The 24160-nt window shown below is 43.6% G+C and overlaps 1 protein-coding gene across 1 annotated transcript in view; it reads right to left on the bottom strand.

Annotated features, from left to right (window-relative positions):
• Positions 1 to 24160, bottom strand: part of KIF5B (kinesin family member 5B) — a 51830-nt gene that overhangs the window by 15008 nt on the left and 12662 nt on the right. Inside the window, exons 2-15 of the mRNA XM_075271601.1 lie at positions 16757 to 16844; positions 16353 to 16426; positions 16170 to 16274; positions 15755 to 15803; positions 12774 to 12829; positions 12582 to 12669; positions 9569 to 9693; positions 7296 to 7400; positions 6499 to 6644; positions 6236 to 6384; positions 5881 to 6062; positions 4242 to 4310; positions 3162 to 3368; positions 1717 to 1860 (exon numbers count right to left, since the gene is read on the bottom strand). Of these exons, the coding sequence (XP_075127702.1) occupies positions 1717 to 1860; positions 3162 to 3368; positions 4242 to 4310; positions 5881 to 6062; positions 6236 to 6384; positions 6499 to 6644; positions 7296 to 7400; positions 9569 to 9693; positions 12582 to 12669; positions 12774 to 12829; positions 15755 to 15803; positions 16170 to 16274; positions 16353 to 16426; positions 16757 to 16844 (1587 nt within the window). The remainder of the gene's footprint in view (positions 1 to 1716; positions 1861 to 3161; positions 3369 to 4241; positions 4311 to 5880; positions 6063 to 6235; positions 6385 to 6498; positions 6645 to 7295; positions 7401 to 9568; positions 9694 to 12581; positions 12670 to 12773; positions 12830 to 15754; positions 15804 to 16169; positions 16275 to 16352; positions 16427 to 16756; positions 16845 to 24160) is intronic.

The following is a 24160-nucleotide window of genomic DNA, read 5'->3' as shown; positions in this document are numbered from 1 at the left end:
CTTGCAGAGTCTGCAGACTGCTGTGTACTCTTCCTTAGGTATAGTTCCCATCTTCCACTTTTTGTATGTTTCCTTTTTCCTTTTTAGCAGGTTATGTAATTTTTTGGTCATCCATCCTGATATTTTTAGGTGCTTCCCATTTTTCTTCCTTCTAGGTATTGTTAGTTCCTGTGCTTTAATGATTTCCCTACGGAAGATTTCCCACCCTTCATGTGCATTTTTGTGCTTAAGAATTTTGCACCATGGAATTCTGCTAACCCTTGCCTTCAGGCTCTTGAAGTCTGCCCTGCTAAAGTCGAGCCTTGAAGTCTGTGTCTTCTCAGGTCTTCTTCTTCTTGCAACCCCAAACTCAAGTATAGCATGATCGCTGAATCCCAGTGTCCCTGCTACCCGTAGTCCCTTAACCATGTGCTCTTTGTTGGTTAGGACTAGGTCCAAAATGGATGTTCCTCTCGTGTTTTCTTCTACTAGCTGGGCAATGAAGTTGTCTGCTAGAGAGGATAAAAATTTGATGGAGCCTTTACTCTTGGCTGTATGGGTTTCCCAATGAATGTCAGGGTAATTGAAGTCTCCCATGATCACTATTTCATGTTTCTTTGAGAGCGTGGTCATTTGCTGTGAAAAAATCTCATCCATGTCTTCTGTCTGTCCTGGTGGTCTGTAATAAACGCCTAGTATGATGTCCTTATCATTGTTTTTCCCTTGAATTACTACCCAAATAATTTCCAGTAGATTATCATTCTGTAAAACTGTAATTTCTGTGGAGATGTGTTCTTTTTTAACATACAATGCAACTCCACCCCCTCTTTTATTAGTTCTATTCTTTTTGAATAAGTTGTATCCTTCCATCTGTATGTTCCAATCATGCATGTCGTTCCACCAGGTTTCTGTGATGCCGATGACGTCATAGTTTTCCTTGTGTATCATCAGCTCTAGTTCTCCTTGTTTGTTTCCCATACTTTGTGCGTTTGTGTAAAAACATTTCAGATTGTGCTCTGCTGCATCCTTTTTCGTAATTTCCTTCTGAGTATCCTGTCTTGGGTCCTCTTTACCACATCTAGTAACCTTGTTTAGTATGTCTTTTAGCTGCATGTTCTTGTCTTTCTTTTTTCTTCCCATCCCCTCTTCTTCTAGTTTAAAGCCCTTCTGATGAGTGTGGCAAGTCTTCTGGCAAATATGTTTTTCCCAGGTTTTGTGAGATGTATCCCGTCTCTAGCAAGGAGTCCATCGTAGAGGTAATTCACGCCATGGTCCAAAAATCCAAATCCTTGCTCTCGGCACCACCGTCGAAGCCAGGTGTTTACCTCTAGTATTCTATTCCATCTCCTGATGCCATGACCATCAACTGGGAGGATTGATGAGAATACTACCTGCGCATCCAGTTCCTTCACTGTCTTCCCCAAATTTTCAAAGTCTTTATAGATAGTTGGTAAATACCGTATGATGCTTTTTAATATGAAAGGATTGTATACAGAGAAGCCAAATAAAACCGGTCGCCGACACGCCAAGCGCTTCTATGATCAAACATTTCCAAGCTCTATAACCCAGACTGTCTGGATTCAGGATCTATAGGGGACACTTCCAGTAAAAGCGCATTAGTTAAGCGTGGATGTATTCTTCCAATCTTCATATAAAGAGGATCTAGGTTTGCATTATTAACGACAACTGAGTATCTCTGTGAACAACAAGAACTAAAAGACTGAACAAATGCCTTACCTTGGAGTCGTTGTTTCCTACAGCAATGCCAATCTCAGCAAGATCCTTCAGCAAAGACGTCATCATCTCTGTGGCCCTTTTCTTCTGATGGTTCGTCATCTCTTTCAGTTTCTGGAGTTCGGAGTCTAAACTGGACAAAATCACCTTAAAAAATAAAAGTAAAAGTCTGTTGTGAAATTAGACACTAATCCCTCTGCAAATAATCTTAAAGGGGTTTAACCCACGAAAGACATTCTTGGCATATCTACAAGATATACCAGAAGTGGGACCTGCATTTATATCTAAAATAACCCTCCCAGCCTCTGTGTCCTGGCTTTTACTTGACTGTGACCTTGCTGTTAAGACAGTCTGGTGGTCGGGCTTGCAAAAACAGCAGTTACCCCCACAGAAGTGAATGGGGGGTTATGGAAACAGCATAGCTCACTGGTCTATGCCGTTTCAGTAACTTTCATTCACTTCTATGAGTTTTTATGTTGTTTTTGGACGTCTGACCATCAATGACAGCCTTGTCAGCAAGTCACAATTAGGTAAGAGAAGGTGGGGAGGGGGATTTGTAGAATATTCTGTGGGTATGTCATAAATGGAACTGCTAATACCTTTAAGACTACCAGCACATGGATCATTTTTACACTGCTAATCCAGTGCTTCACTTTGCCACAGATTCCTGCAAAACCAGTATTTTTACCATGTGGAGTTAATGTGGATTTCGCCTGTCTAGAATGAAGTAGTTAAAGTTGCAATTTTTTTTATCTCAAAATAGAAGCCGACCGGCTGCATTGATAATGGTCCATGTGCTTGCTTACAACCTCTGTATTGTGCATGCTATTACAAGCTCTGTGACTAAAACAGTCAATGTTATCTGGATTACCAGAAATTTTGGAAACGTCCATAGTGTGTCAAGAATTTACTATCAGTAAATATGTAGGTAGAATATGATTGTTTTAGGATTCAGGTTCCCTGTGTACTTGAGAAAAGAAACTCCAGTCTCTACTATATCAGATACAGGTTAGTCACAATGAATGTGAACATAGCCTAAGGTGATGGGATGTTCTACAAAAACACTTTCTCGAAATCTGTCTTTTTGCAGCAGTGACAAATCAAAGTGTTGTCAGAGCTATATATGATGGGACAGATTCTACAGACAGGAGGCTCTTTGTTCAGGATCTTAATCTCTTAGCCAGAATACAGAGATTACAGAGGACCTCCCAATTTAGGGCGTTAACTGTTGGGGAATGGAAGGATATTTCATTTTATCACGACTGATCCTTTGGTCCCCTGGAAATAAGCTGCTGCTAATAGGGTCCCGACAGTGACTTACTCCCCACTCACATGTACGTGTATACTGAGGTTGGGTGAAATAGCTGAAAGAGTATGAAAGGTATATCAGGAAACCCAGCACTAATACATTTCTATAGGACTATTATGGTACAGACACTAGGCCTCACCGATTTCTGGCTGAGCTCCTCGCTCAGGATCTCGTACTCCTTGGCCTTGTCCTCCACCTCCTGCGATTTCTGATCATAATTGACAGCCAGCTCTTCCAAGGCTTGCAGCACTTCTTTTACTTCTTCCTTGGAAGCGTCGTTTTCGGCCTGCAGACGATTTAACTCTGCTTGCATATTATCCTGGTCCCGTCTTGTGGACGCCAACAGCTGGAAGTGGTGGAAAATACATTAGAGTAACTTGAGCTTCAGAAGGGTTTTTTGTCAACTAGAAATGCAGACAAATATAAGATGGGACAAAAATTCAGAAGGGGCTGCTGGATTGTTAAAGGGATGGATATTTCTGTTACTGTGACGGCTATAACAATTACTTCCAAAGCTGAATAAAGATATATAAGATTACTCGCTGCAGAAGAGGGTTCTGGAAAATTCTGTGGTCACACAGAGCAACAATGCAGGATAAAAACTACACCAAAACGTAGTTTTATTGTTTTGGCTTCTGCAGCATTTTATGGTTTTTTGGATCATTCAACCAAAACCGCATCTTCCTGATCGGATACATACTCTTAGGCCTTGTGCACATGACCAAATGGGTAGACTCCGGGGGTTTCGATTACTTTGTTAACGCACGTGGAAGACATCAAAGCGACTTCCATTCTCCATTGATCAGATTTCATGGAGAAGGATAGAATCTGCTCTATCACTATTGGAAGCGAAGATCAGAATCTTCCCCCACGGAGGAGCTTTGGGTTGTACAATAAATTGTGTACACAAGGCCTTAGGGGGTTAAAAAGCCTCCCATTGATTTCAATGAGTTACTCGCACTAAACGGAACCCATTGAAGTCAATGAGATTCTGTTTTACAGCGCTGATTCTGACACGAGCTAACATGTCAGAAACAACGCCGCGTTATATCATGTGAATGCCCCCTTACTCTATCTGTGCTTTCACCGCGGAACTGACATTGCTTCAGTGCTAAAAATGCATAGAAACACTACAGTATTAAAGCCACTTAAATGAGTAATAACCAGTATTTTCCAGTAAAGGGGAAGATCCATATCTACAATAGACTGTAGAACATACCTCTTCTTGATCTAACATTTGCTGTTTCAGCTTTTCCACCAGCTGACTCTGCTGATTGATCTCTTCATCCTAATAAGACATAATAAGAATATCTATTAAATAAAATATATAGGTTTGGTGCTAAACTCAAAAAGCACATACATTTTATTGTATCTGTAGTATTCTGAAATGGCTTTTCAGCACACACAAGTGTGCAGGAATCTTCACACAGGGATCCAAGACTTACTATTTGCCTCATTTGAAAACAGAAATTGGCAGAGTTTAGCACGTGTTGGAAAATTAGAATTTAAGAATTACAATATTGATGGCCTTCCCTTATAGATCTTCATTACCTTAGAGCAGGGGTCTCAAACTCAACTCAGCATGTGGGCCGCAGAGCAAGATCCCAGCCAGTCGGCGGGCCGCACCGTGGCAAATTTAGCTCCACCCACTTTTATGTTGACTCCGCCCATTCATTTTTCATGTGCCCCCACACTGTATAATCCTCCTACAGTCACCCGTAAACTATATGTCCCCCCTCCATCTTTCCCCCAGTTACATATACACCCTTCATCTGCCCCCAGATTCATGTCCCCCCATCTCTGCCCCCAGATTCATGTCCCTCCATTTCTGCCCCAGTGTCATGCCGTTCTCCCCCCTCCCTTCGTCTGCCCCAGTGTCATGCCGTTCTCCCCCCTCCCTTCGTCTGCCCCCAGTGTCATGAGCCACTTCATTCCACCTCAATGTTTAAAGAGGACCTTCCACCATTTTGCCCACAGGCAGTTCTATATACTGCTGGAAAGCTGACAGTGCGCTGAGTTCAGCACACTGTCGGCTTTCCCGATGTGGGCCCGGTGTGAAGAGCTTACGGTCCGGTACCGTAGCTCTTCTATGGTCAGAAGGGCGTATCTAACACTCAGCCAGAGACGTCCTTCTTCACAGCTCAGCCAATCGCGCTGTGCTGTGGAGTCGGGAGGAACGCCCCCTCCCTCCCTGATAATGCTCGTCTATGGACGAGTACTGCGAGCAGAGGGAGGGGGCGTTCCTCCCGGCTCTCACAGCACAGCGCGATTGGCTGTGCTGTGAAGAAGGACGTCTCTGGCTGAGTGTTAGATACGCCCTTCTGACCATAGAAGAGCTACGGTACCGGACCGTAAGCTCTTCACACCGGGCCCACATCGGGAAAGCCGACAGTGTGCTGAACTCAGCGCATTGTCAGCTTTCCGGCAGTATATAGAACTGTCTGTGGGCAAAATGGTGAAACGTCCGGATTCAACTTGGATCCGGCGTCCCTAGGCTTGTGCGGGCCGCACAAAATTGTTCGGGGGGGCCGCATGCGGCCTGCGAGTTTGAGACCCCTGCCTTAGAGTACCTTACATTAGAATAGTTTTGGAGGAAAATACTAGTGAAACATAACTCCATGACCATGCCATACTGAAATCCTAGTTGGGGTGTCTAGTCAGTGACTGACAACTATGTCTGCAAGCATGCTCATACAGGGAAAGCTGGCAGTCATTGCATGAGATTGCCAAAGTTGGCCGAACATATTAGCTTTTAGTCGTTCATGAGAATACCAAGAACTTCCATTGAGGAAAGCAGACGTGTCTGTAAAGAGACGGAGGCTGGAGTCTGAGGTTCACAAACACAGCTAACACATTACCTTGTCATCCAGTTGTTTGTATAGTTTAGTAACCTCATCTTCACATTTCCTCCTCTCGGCGTCTGTAAAGTTAGCAGCAAGGGTGACAGCGGGCTTGTCGTTGGCTACCACATTATCCACAACAAACGCATCCATGTTGGCCTTTTCTTTATCAAATTGCTCCTCAACTGGGACAGTTTCCCCTGCAAAACACAATAAAAGACACTTGCTTAGATACCCGGACCTTGCCAAACCAGAGGTGGAATAACTAATGTATAGTAGGACTCCAAAGGATGCAGCCATAACTCCAGGTCTGTAGACAAAGACCCCCACCGCGCCCCCATAACATGAAAATCCCATACAGTCAGCGGCGTACCTTTACGCCAGCGGGCAAGTTCATTCTCAAGCCACTGCACGGTGTTGCGCAAAGTTTTGGTTTTCTCCTTTTCTTTTTCATATTTCTTCTTCCACTGCTCAGCAGTGAGCTCCACATTAACACATACTGTATTCTTAATGGTCTTCGCTCTGACAAAAGCAGAAATCAAAAGCGTAAGAGGCCTGTGTAAGGTCCACAAAGGATAACTGTACCACGGTAGTAGGTGTGGGGGAGGGGGGGAATCTGAAACTTCCATTACCAACCTTTGCCCAAACAGTAGTGTAGACTTTGTTTCTGCTTCATTATAAGAGGACGGAGAACAGCAAATTACAATAGTGGTTCTGCAATTTCCTCCCAGGGAGTCTTGGAGAATTCTGGTCATTTTACTATCACGATATGGAATATAGACCTGTATGAGAGAAGTCAGAACAGTCCATTAAAACCTAAAACCATCACAATGACACAATGGAAAATACTGGGGGGTCTCTATTCAATGGCAATAGAGGAATGTGGACATTGGCTGCCACATGAAAACCTCTGATCTAGGGTAAGTTCACATTAGCGTTGTTCAGGTCAATCTTCTCTTCAGTCATAGGAACATAAGAAGAGACTGAACGGTGTAGATTAATCCATCTAATTTGACAAACACTGATAGAGCCTGAGGGACCCCACTGATTACAATGGGGACCAACAGGAGTCTCTGATGTTCTCCATCACTTTCCTTCTGCGATTTTAGACAAATTCTGCAAACAGAGGCTCCAACACAGACATGGCATAGTCATACTGTGTGTCCGTACCCCATATCCATTATAATACCTACACAATTCACTTTATACTGCGAGGACAGCTGCATTTAAGGTTTTATAGTGTTACTGTAAAAAGTAAATGCTAAATACTGTATCAGAGGAAAAGGAACCATCTGGTTAAGAAAGCCAACGCTCAGTTTTTATGATCCAAAGTAAGGAGAGTTTTTAGTGCATTTTCTTTGTGTTGTGTTCCTTTAACAATGCCACACTGGATAAGTGTCAGAATGCACGGACAAGCGCACGGCGTTACTTACACTGCCTTCTGCGAGGGCCGAGATGACATTGCCAAGGGATGACAAGGACTTATTAATGTTTTTAGCTTCATCCAGCACAGCACCTTCAGCTCCAGTTTTGCTAACCTAAAACAATAAGAGGTGGGGGGAAAAAAAGGAATAAGCATGTGAGTAATGGTAAATCGATGTCTATCAGACTATCATGACCATTTGATTGACCAAGATGTCTGGTTCTCAAATATACTTTCCATTTGGTCAGAATTAGAGATGAGCGACACTATTCGAAACTCCCGTTTCGAATAGCCCGCATCTATAGGAATGAATGAGCGCAGCCGACACGCAGGGGGTTAAGCGGTCGGCCAAGTCTGCGTGCCGGCCGCTTCCATTCCTCCTTATGGGTGCGTGCGTTTTGAATAATACTCGCTCATCTCTAGTCAGAATGCATAAAAAACAAAGGATTATAAGTGCCCAGCCTAGGGCCTTATACTCAATGCAAAGGCGACTGGACTGCAATGTGTGCCCACGGTACAAACCTGTACCTGTGGCTCTATGTGGCCCCACTTTCTTCTCCCCTGGTAATGTCCACAGCGGGGAAATTTATTACGACCATTGCATAGTCCGCTGGTCAGAATATTGAGCGCAATGGCTGCAGATGCACCAGAAATATGAACAGGCTCTTAATTCAGGTGCAAAGGTGGGAGAATTTCCGACATACTTTACACCATTTTTAGTACATCTGTCTTGCAGTGGTGTTTCGGCCTTGGCCCATCTTGACGCCTGTCCTGCTCAGTCCAATTTTCTCAAAGCGGGAAATTGGACAACGTAGCAAGGTTTCCATCAACAGATAAATTTCATACACTGGCCTGGTCAGCAGTGACTGGACATAAGAGCGTGCAGGGACAGGACATCTGTAGGTTACAAGCCGGGGTTCATTTATTCATAACTTTAGAGTAGGAATAACAGAGGGACAGCACTATTTAGTAGTAAAAAAAAGATGCTCCAAGACTTCTCTCTGGAGGAATACAAGTATATACTAAGACATGTCAGGAGAGCTGACGGGCTCCTCTTTCATGTGGAAGGGCCTGTATATATATGACAAGTTTCCTTCAGGCAAAAGGCTTTGTTGTATTTAATGGCGGAGGAGGTGTAAGATAGAGTTACACAAGAAATATGGTGTAAGGTATCTCAGTTATTCACCTGCTGAGATCAGTAACATGAGAACGAGAAGTAAATGACACCTTGTGTGAGCTTTTCTATATCAACACACAGCAGAAGACCTCAAAGGGGGAGAACTGGGTAACACTACCTTAACCTTTGCACAAATGTCCCAAAAGTTTATTAAGATCAGTGTGCCATTATGAATATCTCAGGTGTCTGTGGCCTCTTATTAATAAATGGGAAACATGGAAGGTCTCACATGTCAAAATTAAAATGTACCCTAGTCATAGACTGCCAACCTTCTGGCATGCATTACAGTAAGCCACGGATCACATCTGCATTCGGGCCATTCCGTTCCCCTCTCTACATGAAAAATGCGGAGAGAACAGTTCTGCAAGCAGCACTTTTCTCTATGGGGTCTGTGGGTTTCCTTAGGTAACCGCTTTTTTTATGCGGATTAGGTTTTTAATATTGGCTCTCAGGCTACAAATAGACATTTCCTTGCCCATTAGCAGGAAGATACGGCAGCCAAAATTAATAAACAGGGTGGCCCTTTACATAGAAAGAGTTAGAGCAGAGGTCAGCAACCTTCAACACTCCAGCTGCTGTGAAACTACAACTCCCAACATGCTCCAGTCACTTTCATGGGAGTTCCAAGAACATTAGAGCAAGTATGCATGCTGGGAGTTGTAGTTTTACAACAGCTGGAGAGCCAAAGTTTGCCTACCCCTGGTTTAGAGGATGGCTGGGGCTACATGGTGAATTTACAACCATAACATAGGGACAGCTGCAATGCAAAGGAGAACACTCACCTGCAAGCAACTCATAGTATTCCTAAGACTGCAGCTAAAGTTCGATGGTTAAAGTGGGAAACCTGCACTACAAGAAGTCTCTGTGCAGCCCCAGGTTTTAGAACAGTGTGGGGGCATTCAGTGGCAGGTTATTACAAAGCAATACAAGATTGCCCTTTCAAAGCTAAACTAAGACCTAAAACTGTGTAACCTATCAAGGCACAAGGAACTGGAGCACAAAAGCCAAAGATGGAGGAGGAAAGAAACAAAAAGAAGAACACGAGCCGCCCCGCATCCATACTACCTAAATGTGAATGCAAAACATAAATGGGTAACATTGCTCACCTTTTCACTACCTGCCAAGTCCACCAGGTAAAGTTTACCGCTCAGCTTCTGTTCCGTTTGTGTATTTTCTTGCTTGACATTTATTAAAAAAATGCTGTGACTTCTAGAACTGTGTTCATTCATGTCTGCAAGAGAAATGTAACACAGTCAGGTTAAGAGGGACAGGAGAACGCCATAGAGGAGTGATCAAGAAGGTTTACAGCAGATTCCTGCCCATTACAATTGATGATCTATACCTCCACCAACTGAAAGGAGTTGTAGCGCCCTCTTTGTAGCAACTGCAGCTCAGTCCCACTCAAGTAAATAGGAGTGGCGTACAATGCAGTATTAGGCCACAGGGCTCCCCCAAGTGTCTTGGCCCTATTAATCCCCATTAGGCAGTTTTTTTCGGAAAGGGTTAAAGTGGGTTATCAGTACTTGCATACGGATGACCAATAATATGTCATAAGGAAAATGTTTGTTCTCGTATATGTCATCAACATGTAATTGGTGGAGATCCAACTCCTAAGATCTCCCACGATGAACTGTTTAAAGGGACGGCTTCACTCGTGAGTACCACGGCCTCTGTTCTGTGCTGATGACCTCAAATGTATCAACCACATGACATGGCAGCAGCTCAGGCTCAGTCAAGGGAAGAGGCCGTGGTGCTCACCCAGCAGGGAAACAGGTGTCCTAAGAATAGTCAAATCATAGAAATCCATAAAAGTGGTTTAGACGTTATTTTGGTGGTGGTAGTAGTAGAGTGTACCCGCTAAGGCTGAAACCAAACACGCAATTTTGCCTGCAGTTTCTGTGCCAAAGACAGTAGTGGGTTAAAAATGAATGGAAAATCTAGAAGGACGGACTTGTACTTCTGTCCTCTTGGGCGGATCCTCTCCAGGCTTAATCTGAAAGATTGCAACAAAAACTGCATGTGTGATCCCAACTCGAGAGGTGAAAAGTGTATTGAGGCAGGAATACTTTTTCTTCTGCCAAAAATCTATTCTAGTCTATATAAAATAGTCACGCCTTTGTTCTCCTGGGTATAAAGGCAGAACTTCAGTGGCCAACTTCAAAGCAAGAGGAATAACAAAGTCAGAGCGGCGCTCCAATGCTGTAAACTTATGATGAGGCGGAATCACCGCAAGTCCACTGTCATGAGCGGCCATAGTGGCTACAATAAATGGGGTAAAGTTATCACATCTACAGAGGAACTGCAATAAGAGGGAGAGAAAGACGCTGAAATTCATGAGGCTGTTATCTCACAACTTAAAAAGGTTATTGGGGCAGTAAAACATACACTGGGCCTCATGGACTGGTGGTTTATGGTCTCAAATGGCTGCTAGGAAATAAAGTTTACCATTTGTATTTACCCTAGAGCGGAGTCTGAGGAGTCTCATTGGACTCCCAACATTTGTGCAGCACTTTACTGAAGCCGAACGGGTACAACTAAGCTCCACCGTGCATGCGCCCAGAGGTCCGGCACATAGGTGCACTAGTACATAGGTGCACTAGTACATAGGTGCACTAGTACATAGGTGCACTAGTACATAGGTGCACTAGTACATAGGTGCACTAGTACATAGGTGCACTAGTACATAGGTGCACTAGTACATAGGTGCACTAGTACATAGGTGCACTAGTACATAGGTGCACTAGTACATAGGTGCACTAGTACATAGGTGCACTAGTACATAGGTGCACTAGTACATAGGTGCACTAGTACATAGGTGCACTAGTACATAGGTGCACTAGTACATAGGTGCACTAGTACATAGGTGCACTAGTACATAGGTGCACTAGTACATAGGTGCACTAGTACATAGGTGCACTAGTACATAGGTGCACTAGTACATAGGTGCACTAGTACATAGGTGCACTAGTACATAGGTGCACTAGTACATAGGTGCACTAGTACATAGGTGCACTAGTACATAGGTGCACTAGTACATAGGTGCACTAGTACATAGGTGCACTAGTACATAGGTGCACTAGTACATAGGTGCACTAGTACATAGGTGCACTAGTACATAGGTGCACTAGTACATAGGTGCACTAGTACATAGGTGCACTAGTACATAGGTGCACTAGTACATAGGTGCACTAGTACATAGGTGCACTAGTACATAGGTGCACTAGTACATAGGTGCACTAGTACATAGGTGCACTAGTACATAGGTGCACTAGTACATAGGTGCACTAGTACATAGGTGCACTAGTACATAGGTGCACTAGTACATAGGTGCACTAGTACATAGGTGCACTAATACATAGGTGCACTAATACATAGGTGCACTACTCCGGCTTCACAGGCGCAGAGAATACAGGAGCCTGGTCAGGCCATGAACAATGTTAGTATAAGGACCTTATGTAAAGTAGAATATTGCAGCTACAGGTTTGCAATCCCAGTAGTTAGAATAGCAAAAAGTAAATAAATAAGATGGCAGATTGGTTCCGAGGAGGGCTGAGTGATCCAACCAGACACAGAGGTCCAAATTAACTATGGTGGAGACAACTAGACACTGATGTAAACATGGGGCATCTAATGTGGGCTAGAATTTTTTGACATGCTAGACATGTGGGTTGTCAGAAAAAGGTGGATACGGCTTAAATGCACCAAAACAATCTCAAAAAATTCTGGCACAAGTAAGTTAAAAGACTGTATAAATGAAGACTAGATAGTCTGAAGATATGCCCAATTCATCATCCAGCATCAGCCACGGTGATAAACCTGGCATATATTCAGACTACCTACATTTACACTGTCTAAGTGTTAGTAAATCTGGGCCAGGGTTTATAAATCTGGTGTATTTAGGAGAAGAGGCCAGCCCTTACCCTCAGGACAGTAACTGACAAGCTATGGATGGATGTATGTACGGATGGATGTAGACAGCAGCTTGGTCAGTCACTGTGGAGTGAAGCCAGGGCAGCGCTCCCTTTACGAATACACTGAACTATGCCTCTAATGTATTCTTCGTAACCAAACATTCTCCAATCTGCTTTCAGCCTGGTTCTAGTGCAATATCAAACTTACTTGTCACGGCTACATGTCTGTTCGATTTTCCTTCATCTATAGTATCCATAACTTCCTCAGGACTACATACAAAACGTTCAGTACAACCCTTCAAAGTGAAAAGCAAAAGTTACAAGGATGTTGTGACACAAAAAAAAAGAAGAAGAAAAAAAACAAAAAAAAAAACAAACATAAATCTGCTGTAACACCCACCTTTACATACGGCACTCTATTTTTGTCTTCATGGACAGAAAGATTTGTTTTTGACACTGAAATACAGAAGGGAAAACAGCAGCAGTAAAGTGAGGATGCGGCTATGGTTGCAGGGCTTGTGTACAGACGGTGATGTGACAGGTCTCACAGTATGAAGAACAGCGCTCCTGACAGTTTTGGAGCATCTGTGTTAACAACACACTACACAGACCATTTTACATGTCAGGAAAAATTACATATTTTTGATTTTTTAAATGGCAATATATTTCTAGGTTTTCCTTATGACAAACACTGTTAAAAAGTGATGGACACCGACTACTGCAACAGACAGGAAGTAAACTGTCTGCTAAAACAGGAGATGACATTTTATGGCAGGAGGGATCACAGGACAACTGAATGTCATATCAGGGGTCAGCAACCTTCGGCTCTCCAGCTGCTGTGAAACTACAACTCCCAGCATGCTCCATTCACTTCCATGGGAGTTCAAAGAACAGAAGAGCAAGTATGCATGCTGGGAGTTGTAGTCTGACAACAGCTGCAGTGCTGAAGGTTACCTACCCTTGGTCTATGGGAACTTGGTCTTTTTTGTTCTCTGTCGACCATTACTTTCTATAAGTCACTGTGAAAATGGGTCTCTAAATAGAGGAATATCACAGAAAAAGGGATCCCTAAAAACAGGATGATAAAACATAACCTTTATTAGTATCGATAAAAAAAAAACACAAAAAAGGAAAAAAGTCAACGGGAGCTAATGAAGAATGTAGGGGAGGTGGCGATCTTGACCAATATAGTCAGATCCCCCACACAGACTTAGTATCCCTAATAAAACATGTATATACAGAGAATGGGGGACACTGCTATATATTGGTTGAGATTGCCACCTCCCCTCCATCCTCCTTTAGCTATTGTCGACTTTTAGTCCATGTGTGTCGATACTAATAAAGCTTGTTTTATCAAGTTTTTGGGGATTCTGTTTGTATTACTTTCCAGAAGTGGCGTACACACCTTCCAGGCTCCTTGAAATGAGTCAGTCGGGTTTCTGTATACTAGGAGTAGATGTAGGATTCAGTTACACAAGGCAGTATATATTAAAGGTTTTTCCCAGGATGAAGAATTGATGGCCTATCCTTATTCCACAGGTCCTCAGTGTATGTTCAGCGGGTGTCCAATAGCCAGGACTCGCCAAACAACTGTTTAAAGAGGACCTTTCACCATTTTGCCCACATGCAGTTCTATACACTGCCGGAAAGCTGACAGTGCGCTGAGTTCAGCGCACTGTCGGCCTTCCCGATCTGTGCCCGGTGTGAAGAGCTTACGGTCCCGGTACCGTAGCTCTTCTATGGTCAGAAGGGCGTTTCTGACAGTTAGTCAGAGACGTCCTTCTTCACAGCACAGCCAATCGCACTGTGCTGTGAGAGCCGGGAGGAACGCCCCCTCCCTCTGCTCGCAGTACTCATCCATAGACGAGCATGATCACGGAGGGAGGGGGGAGTTCCTCCCGGCTCTCACAGCACAGCGCGATTGGCGCTGCTGTGAAGAAGGACGTCTCTGACTGAGTGTCAGAAACGCCCTTCTGACCATAGAAGAGCTACGGTACCGGGACCGTAAGCTCTTCACACCGGGCCCACATCGGGAAAGCCGACAGTGTGCTGAACTCAGCGCACTGTCAGCTTTCCGGCAGTATATAGAACTGCATGTGGGCAAAATGGTGAAAGGTCCTCTTTAAAGGGATTCTATCATTAAGATCACATTTTTTTCTCGATCACACGTAGGAATAGCCTTAAGAAAGGCTATTCCTCTCCTACCTTTAGATGTCTTCTCCGCGCCGCCGTTTGGTATAAATCCCAATTCTCGTCGGTATACAAATGAGTTCTCTCTCAGCACTGGGGGTGGTCCCCAGCACTCAAACAGCACTGGGGGCGTCCCCAATGCTGTGAGAAATCTCCAGCGCCGCCTCCATCTTCTTCAGGACCAGCCTCTCTGTGTGTCTTTTTCCGGAGGTGGATTCAAACTTCTATGCATGCGCAGTCGGCCATTGGGTCTCAGGCACAGACGACTGCACTTGTGCACGGCCATTTTTTTTGTGGCCGCTGACCCCAGCTTACTGTGTAAGTGGCCACAAGAAAATGGCCGCTTACACCAGGCAGGCATGTGCAGTCGGCTCTGCCTGAGGTCTGATAGCAGAGCAGACTGCGCAGGCGTAGAAGTTTGAATCCACCTCCAGAAGAAGACACAAAGAGAGGCTGTTCCTGAAGAAGATGGAAGCAGCGCTGGAGATTTTTCTCGCAGCATTGGGGGACACCCCTAGTGCTGCGAGAGAACTTGTTTGCATACAGACGAAAACCGGGGTTACTACTGCACCGTGGCATGGAGAAGACATCTAAAGGTAGGAGAGGAATAGCCTTTCTTAAGGCTATTGCTACGTGTTATCGAGGTAAAAAAAAAAAAAAAAGAAAAAAAAGATTTTAATGATAGAATCCCTTTAACAAGGTAGTGGGGTATAGGAGAGCGCTACAGCCTCTTAGCTACTTACCTAGCACGGGAACATAGATTTGTAAAGCGGCTGTGTTTGAATGGGACCAAGTCACAAACAGCCCATGTGACTGATGAACGTGACATTATATAAGTATCAGACCCCTGCTGATCTTCAATTGATGATCTATCCTAAGAAAAGGTCTTCACTTTTCAAGTTCTGGAAAACCTCTTTAAATCCGACAGAGTACGTGAGACCCTTAAAGTGAATCTATAACTTCTGACATTAAATTGATGTAGCCATACGCTATAGGTTCTTTTGCAAACTGGACGACTGAACAATAATTGCTTGTTGCCAAGTTATTCTAACAGTGTATTCTAGTCTTTATGCAAGGAGCCGGTATAACCTAGAGGTGCTAGAAGAATCTAAGAGGCCTGTATGAATGGGTGATGTATCACTATAGCCTGAACAAGACTTCTTTAAAGGCCACATATTAAAACTTACTTACCGTCCAATAAATCTCTTATTTTGTCCAAATAGATTTCAAAATATGACACCTATATAAAAGTAACAGACACTTTAGACTCAAGAGAAGCACAAAATATAAAGCTTTAGTGAAACAAAACAGCAAGTGATTCTTAACAGATTTTTTTTTTGCAAACACCAATCCCAATGAACAAATGGGGGGGGGGGAACCCTCCAAATTGTGGCAGATCTGAACAGGGTTTGTCATCATGTGACTACTACCTTAAATAGGTTTAATCTGTGTAAAACCAGTTACCAAACCATTATGAGACACTGAATGCAATGTTGCGGCTGCTTACAGACTATACTCGTGTCACTGTAGCATTATGTAATAGGGTTATAAGCAAAACCTAACAGGAATACATATACAGGCTACATATGGATACGCCACTTTTTACCTTTATATGAAACTCCAGGTTCTCATCCATGGAGTAAATGTAGTTAAATATATCCTGAACTATTCTGGGAATAATTCCCATTCCATCCGGATCATGCAACTTCCCCTAAAAACAAACAAAGGCTCATATTAGCGCAGTTACAAGTCACCAGGCCATTGAGGAGGTAAAAGATAAGAGATTTACCTCCATAGTGTGCGTCTTTCCAGATGAGGTCTGTCCATAAGCAAATATTGTACCATTATATCCTTCAAGTACATCTGAGAGACAAGACAATGCACAAGGGTTACACAACTATTACCGCCACAGCTGCTGTATGTGAACGTCCCCCACACATTATAGCCACATTGATTGTTGTTGTGTACTATTATACCATTACAGATGTATATAGAACAGGAGTATGGCTGACCATTCCAAAACATGAAAATGGTCACATACCCCGTACAGGTTTAACCTCCTCCATAATAACAGCAGTCACATTTTCCAATGAAGACATACATATATACACAGATACAGTCCTCAAACAAAATGTACCCAAATCCCCTCCGATGAGGAGGGAGAAGGCTCAGTCCCTTGACCAAAGTCCTTACCTTTAACAATCGCTTTTGCGCACGCATTGTAAACTTGTTCCTGGTTTGTGTTTGACTGGAACACACGGTCAAAGAGATAAGGTTTGGACTGTGAAGAAACAATATGAAGAAACATTAGATAGATGTGCACAATATACAGGAATAGCCTACAGGTACACAAGGGATCACCAGGGCAAGTCATACGAGAACACAAGACACATGGGAACAACCACTAATAATACCAAGGAACCATTTCCAACAAAAAGTTTTTGTTTTTTTTTAAATTGATCTCTGTCCGAGAGAATCTGCCAGGCTGAGCAATATAAATTCTGATCTGACTAGTAGATGGTTAGTAAACCAAGCAAGTCCCAAAAAGTGAGAAACAAAATACATTTTAAAGGCATGTGCTATCTATTCTTAGCAACACTACTATAACTGGGCTAAGCCAAGTCATTTTGCCCATAGACAAATGTTGCCCTATATTTACCCATCCAGTCATTATATAAAGCGCAGGCATGTGACAAATGCTTCACATTTACATTCTAAGAGTACAAACGCCGACTCATAGGCACATCACGAAGGGCTCAACATTACATTAATATTAATATACATGACGGCTATGAAGTGTGCTCATGTGACGGACATTCAGAAAAATGCAGCGTGTAACACAGCTATGACAAGTGATCGCAGCGAAGTTACAGCCGAGGTCAGGACTATAGGGCCAAACCACCAGCAATGGCTGACACAAGCAGCACAGCTCTATAGTTCACAAAAAAGTCAGAGATTCCTGTATGAAAGGAAGTATGTAACAAGCTATATATTATACAATATTAATAATTCTATAATAGAATTAACAACAGGCTCACACTAGCGTTCAGATTCCAAAAACGGAAACCATCTGCTTAAAAGCGGTTATATGCAGAAATCCACTGAACCCATAGACTTGGGCTCCGTTCCCACGGAGTAACACGCCGCTCATTTAGACACAAACACGTGTCAGAGCGCGGCGCTTCAAAACAGATCCCATTGATTTCAATGGGTGCCGGCTTACACGCGCTATACATTGAAATCAATGAGTTATAAAGCCTTCCATTGATTTCAATGTGTAGCGCACGCAAGCCAGCACCCATTGAAATCAATGGGATCTGTTTCGAAGCGCCGCGCTCTGACACGTGTATAAATGAGCGGCGCGTTACTCCGTGGGAACGGGGCCTAAGCATATCCACCCGGTTTCCAATGTAACCGGTAGAGAGAAAAGTCCTCCATTACAGAACTTCTGCCTTTGCCTATTTTAAGCTGAATTCTTAGGGTCAGTGCACACTCAGTTTTGGCGCTGATTTTGATGCTGAATCTGCCTCAAAATCAGCCTCCAAAAAAAGCCTCCCATTCATACCGAGTTTTTTGGCACTGAATCAGTGTCAGAATCCACATTGAAAAAAACGCCGCTACATAGAGTTCAATGGGTTCCCCTAGCTTTTTTTTCCTCCACCTGCAAAAACCAACACAGTCAATGGAAGGTGGAAAATCCATCTTGCGGAATTGGGCGTGGAATTCGAAAATACTGCTAGCGGTTTTTTCAAGGTACATACACTGCTCTGGAGGGAAAAAAAACAATTTTTGTTTTTTCTTTTTGAAGCCTGTAACTTTTTACCGACTCCAGCCAAAATTGTCCTGACTCCACAGCTCTAGGGAAAGCTCTTGTCACACTTTCTGAGTAGGTGGCACTGTGCGGCCTGTCTAATTCACACTTGGCTTCCATCGCTTTAACAGGAAGACTGGTGCTATTCTTCCAGTCACATCTGATGGGAATATTGTTAGAGAGTCCAACCTGAGCCCATGACAGCAGTGTGAGCAGAGCTCGAGAGCAGAGGGGTGCCTAATAATATAATAATACACCTACAGTGCGCTACTATTCCAATAAAAGGACATTCTCCATCTACACAAGTTGCTGGCAGATTGGATTTATTTATATTTACATTATATATATATATATATATATATATATATATATATATATATATATACATACACACATACACACACACACAGAAATAAAAAATGCAGCTCTGTAAAGGAACTTCTATGCCGTGTTGTGCCAGTCTATAGAGATACAGTGGTATAAGTCAGTGCAACAGAAAAAAAAAAAAAAAACTACACACAATTTTGGCAAAAAAGAAAAAAAAAAAAAGTGGCAATATCTGCAACAAAAAAAATGCAGTTTTTATTCTGCAGCGTAGCCTTAAAGGGGTATTCCCATGTACATAATCATATCTATAGTTGTAGATAATTAAAAGTAAAACATTTTTGCAAATATAAGTAATTAAAAATTCTGCAGAGATTTAAAGATTTTCTCATACTATCTTAGAGGTGACAGTCTGTTGTCTTGATCGATTGCCAAAGGATACGACCACTAATGCAGGACCTTTCTATGGTCTGGGACTTGTCAGGAACCCAGCTATGATTTTGTTATTATAGCTGGGATAGCATACAGGGACACCACATGTATCAGAAGATATCCCGGCCATAATAAGGACATCATGGCTGATTTTCTGACTTTAGAAAGCTCCTGCATTCATGGTCGTATCCACTGGCAAACGATCAAGACAACAAACTGTGACCACAAGATATTTAGAGGAAATCTTTAAAACTCTACAAAATGTTTAATTACTTATATTTGCAAAAATGTTGAACTTTTAATGATCTACAAATTTAAAAATAGTCATGTTCATAGGAATACCCCTTTAAAGATTATTTCATGCTTGACATGTGAATACAAACATATCTGATTTGCAGAAAGCCCAGAGACAGCCTGAATATACTGTATATTAACAGTATACAGCCATACAGTGTAACTTGGTCACCGCTTCCCTCTGTGAAGTAACTCAATATATAGAGAAGTCTTTGTGCAAAAAATAAGTCTGCCTTCTGGGTGAACCCATACTTTGTGGTAAGAATCGCTGAACTTTATGAACTAAATTAATATATAAGTGACAACAGTCTCATAATGAGTCACTGGATCACATATACGTACAAGAAAAACCGTAAACCATAAAATCCAGAAAAGGGACATTGAACCTAATAAAATCATTGTGTACGGGACAACATGGTGGCTCAGTGGTTAGCACTGCAGCCTTGCAGCACTGGAGTCTTGGGTTCAAATCCAGGCATTTATATGCTCTCCCTGCGTTTGCGTGGATTTCCTCCCATTCTACAAAGACGATGTAAAGATGCACTAGAATTGTTAAGATTCTCCCTCCTAAATCTGGCAGTTCTTGGGAGGATCTGTGTGCCAGAACTAAGGTCTGCACCGGGCAGGGACTAAAACAGACTTCAGGTAACTGATGGCACCTTTCTGGAGTGAATTCTAGTAGATTTGATGAGACAAGGCTTCCTGCTCCGAGAACTTCCTGGTGAAGGGGTCAAAGTGATAAGGAAGAAAGTCAACTTAAACCAGTGCTCCAGCCATCTCCCTATACACACTCAGGTCTCTCTGCAGGGATGGAAATGAGGAAAAATGCTCCCAATGTACATCTCTGACCTAAACTGCAAACTAAGTGTGAATACGCCCTTAACCCATCAGTCATCCAAAATGGATGGCAGTTATCAGACCCTAAATCCCCGCTATCTACAGGGTTGCACAGAGCAGGGATTGTCTAATAGTGGTTATCTCTAGAGGTCTGAGCAGGTAAACTCTAGTCTGTGCCCTGCAAGAAAATATTTAGTGACCTCGGCTCAATGATGTATGGGGGGGGGGGGGAATACTCGTCTTAGCATTTAATAAATATATTATATAGGCAAGAAAGATCATGTTATAGTACATAGGTACATGTCATGAGATATTACATCCAACAAACATTGAGTGTTGGATATAAGGCTCGGCTCACATCTGCATTTAAGTCATTCCTTTCCCTTCTGCGCATGAAAAATGCAAAGAGAAAAGTCCTGTAAGCAGCACTTTTCTATCCACCTGCGGAAACCACACAGTCACCATTATAGTATATGGGGTCTGCAGGTTTCCTAAGGTCACCACTTTTTTATGTGGACTAGGATTCCATTCAGGAGGTCCCCAAGCAGACTCCCCACACGGATACCCTGCGCAGATGTGAACCGGGCCTAAGGGCCTTTTCACAATGCGTCTGCGGAGTACATCTACGCCTGTCACATGTAACAATGTGCAATGTAACAGATACCATAGGTAGCAAAGCTATTTAAAAATATAAAAACATATATTTTTTTTTATAATTACCGTATATACTCGAGTATAAGCCAACCCGAATATAGTTAATTCCAAGTGGTGGGAAAAAGACCCAGTCTCAGGGAAGGGGCAGTTAGACAACTTTTTTTTTTTCCAGCTACAGCGTTTACCGTACAGGAAAAATATTTCTATAGATTTGTAGAGCGGGCGTTTTCGGACACAGGGATACCTAACATGTATGTGTCTTACAGTATTAGTTTTATATGTGTTCTAGGGAAAGGGGGGTGATTTGAAAAAGAAAAGCACTGCCGGCCGGGGAGACTTTACGGGAGGGGCTGAGGGGAATCCCCGGCAGGAGCGCTGAGGGGCGGACCTGAATGAGAACCTCGGCTGCCGGACCTGAAGAGGAGCTGTGGCCGGCCACCGGCAAAAGCGCTGAGGGGAATCCCCGGCAGACTCTGCTACCTGGATTTCCCCTCAGCGCTTCTGACGGCCGCAGTTCCCCTTCAGGCCCGGCGGCCGAGGTCTTCCTTGAGGTACGCGCTCCTGCCGGTGGCCGGGGATCTCCCTCAGCGCTTCAGGGCCACATTTGAGAGAGCGGTCGCGCCCGCTTCCTCCTCTCTCCAGGGTCCTGGCGGCGCCTACCGCTTCCCCGCAACGAAGGGAGTCTCCACTGTAACTCCAGTGCTCAGGAACTCCAGCATTACCACTGTAAGAATTACAGTGGAGGTGCCGATTGCAATGGTGACCGCTCTGGAGCAGACCGGCGTCATTATAGCTACAGACTACAGCTACCGTAGTTACAGACCCGGCATACAGACACCATGCAACCAGGGCCAAAAAGAAGACCATTTTAGCTTCTGTCAATATAATGGAGGCCTATGGATCTGTTTAATGTGTTTATATGCTTGTGTACCTGTACAGTTTACTTGATTAAGTATTTTAGGGTGGAGGTCAGGACAGGTAGTAATGACAGAGTCCTTCACTTATTCATTCATTCACATGACAGGAATAGGACAGAGACCAATTTATCATGGTGTTGATGCCAGGCCAGATACTATATTTATAATGCCGTGATGGATGTGGTTTTGGCTCATTTGCTGAAATGTTCCACCAGTGACCGTTCCTCGGGATACTAAAGCTGGGATAATACAGAATTGGTCCCTGCAGTTCGGATAATACAGATGTGACTACTTCATTCGGCCCCATTATATATACACTTCGTCCGCGGGTTGTTGGCGTTGTGATCCACCTATATTCAGCAATTTGCTGCAGTCGATAGTTTGCCCGCTCCGGCGTTTCGGCAGCTCTCAAGCTGTCCTGCTGCTGAACTTGTTCCTCGCACTGTGCCTGTGATTGTTCCAGCATCTCAGAAGCTCACTGGGACGCCACATAAAGAGCATGTTGTTGGCATCGATTATTCACATCAGATCCGCTTGAGCAGAATTCTGTACGTTCTGGCTTCCTTCATAGATGACGCCGGTGCACGTTCATGTATGATTTACCTATATGTTTTTATAGTTTTAATTTAAAACTGAACGGGGTTTAAAATAAGACTATCTGCGCCTGAATAGCCTTTTTAAAGGCTATTCATGCATATGTGGGGCTCATACAGCAAAATTTTGCTGATAGAGCCCCTTTAAGGGTGTTTGCCCAAGTCAGTGTGTCAGTAGTACCTGGAGCAGATCAGATAATATGCAGAAGTGTGTACAGAATCCACTGGGGTTAGCGTGTGTTTGGACAGAGAGATAACAGCCCCGGGACCTGATATAAGGCTGATGCTGCAGCAGCAGTGTAATATAGTATATGAATATAAATTCATAACAGTTGTGAAGTCATTTACCGGGATAAAAAGTAGCCTATGTTTTAATTGAGGTTACAATCTATCTATGTGCCAAATTTCATTCAAATCCGTTCAGCCGTTTTTGCGTGATTGAGGAACAAACACACAAACTTTCCCATTTATTAGGATAGGAAGTAGGATAGGATAGGAGGATAGGATAAACCAGTTTGATGACTGGGGTGATCCTAGGATTGCAGTCAATAGTGTGGGCTCCTAGAGTCCTCAGATTGAAGGGGCAGCTCCTTAGCCACAAATCTCAAGTGTATATGATGAAGGTAGTACTATGAAGCCGGAAGCAGGTTGTCACGGGATGGTTAGAGTCTATACTATAGGCAATGTGTAATATATATTTCATGTGGAATGTATTCTCTAACCTGTTGTAAACATCAGTGTGTAGTTGGCTGATTCGGGTCTAGTGTGTTAGCACATTGTATGCAAATACCTCTAACTAGTGAGGACAATGGGTGGAGATAATCTGATCAGTGTCTCCAAGAAGATGTTGGATGGTGCATTGTCCATAGTAGACAGGGAGTCTGCTCTCCTTGGCATAGGTGAGGGGGGAAGGATCTGTGGCTCAGCCCTTCCCACCCCCAGGTATAGGTGTAACAGTTTAGTATATAGTATATAGCTAGCAGTTAGTATGTGTTAGCCGGCCTGTGCACAGCTCTGCAGAGAGCCAGAATTTAGTTACAGGACCAAGGAACCAAAGCTATCATTGGATTGTGACTTCTGTGGACTTATTGTTATTACGGTTGATGTGACCGCCGCCGGCTACTAACTTTGTGGATTACAATAAATTGCTGTTGTCTCCCGACCTCTTGCGTCCCTGTTGATTCAAAAGACCATCCGGAGGAAGACGTATACCTTTGCTCCGTGACAACTGTTGGCAGCGGTGGGATCAACAGCGGACAGCGAGATGGACTACAGCAGCCCAGCGATTAATGGAGCCACAACCTCAGAATACAGGAACTGGACTATGGCAAGTCTACAAGTAAGGGCCCGGGAACTAAACCTGAGTTACCAGGGAAGAACGAAAGATCAACTGATCGAGGCACTGGAGGAGATGACCCTGCAAAGCGACCATGAGGAGGGCTGCCCCCAGGAGACTGGAGAGATACAGGAGTGGCAGGTACAGACCCAAAAGAGCAGATGGGTTGTTTTGTATGAGGAGGAATTGGCAGTGCTGGGGCTAGGAGCAACTGCAGAGCAAAGGAGTAGAGCATTACAGAGGGCTCAGGAAACGGAGAAGGAGGAACAGAGAATGGCGCATGAAAAGGAAAGAATGGCGCATGAAATGCGAATGGCTGAGATAACTATGAGGAATTATAATCAAACGTCGACCCCCAGCCCAACAGTGAGAGAACCACCATATGTCTCCCATAAACAC

The sequence above is a fragment of the Leptodactylus fuscus genome, chromosome 4, assembly GCF_031893055.1.
Source record: "Leptodactylus fuscus isolate aLepFus1 chromosome 4, aLepFus1.hap2, whole genome shotgun sequence".
Taxonomy (NCBI): domain Eukaryota; kingdom Metazoa; phylum Chordata; class Amphibia; order Anura; family Leptodactylidae; genus Leptodactylus; species Leptodactylus fuscus.
The sequence above is the reverse complement of the archived record's forward strand: the minus strand, read 5'-3'. Positions and strand labels throughout refer to the sequence as shown.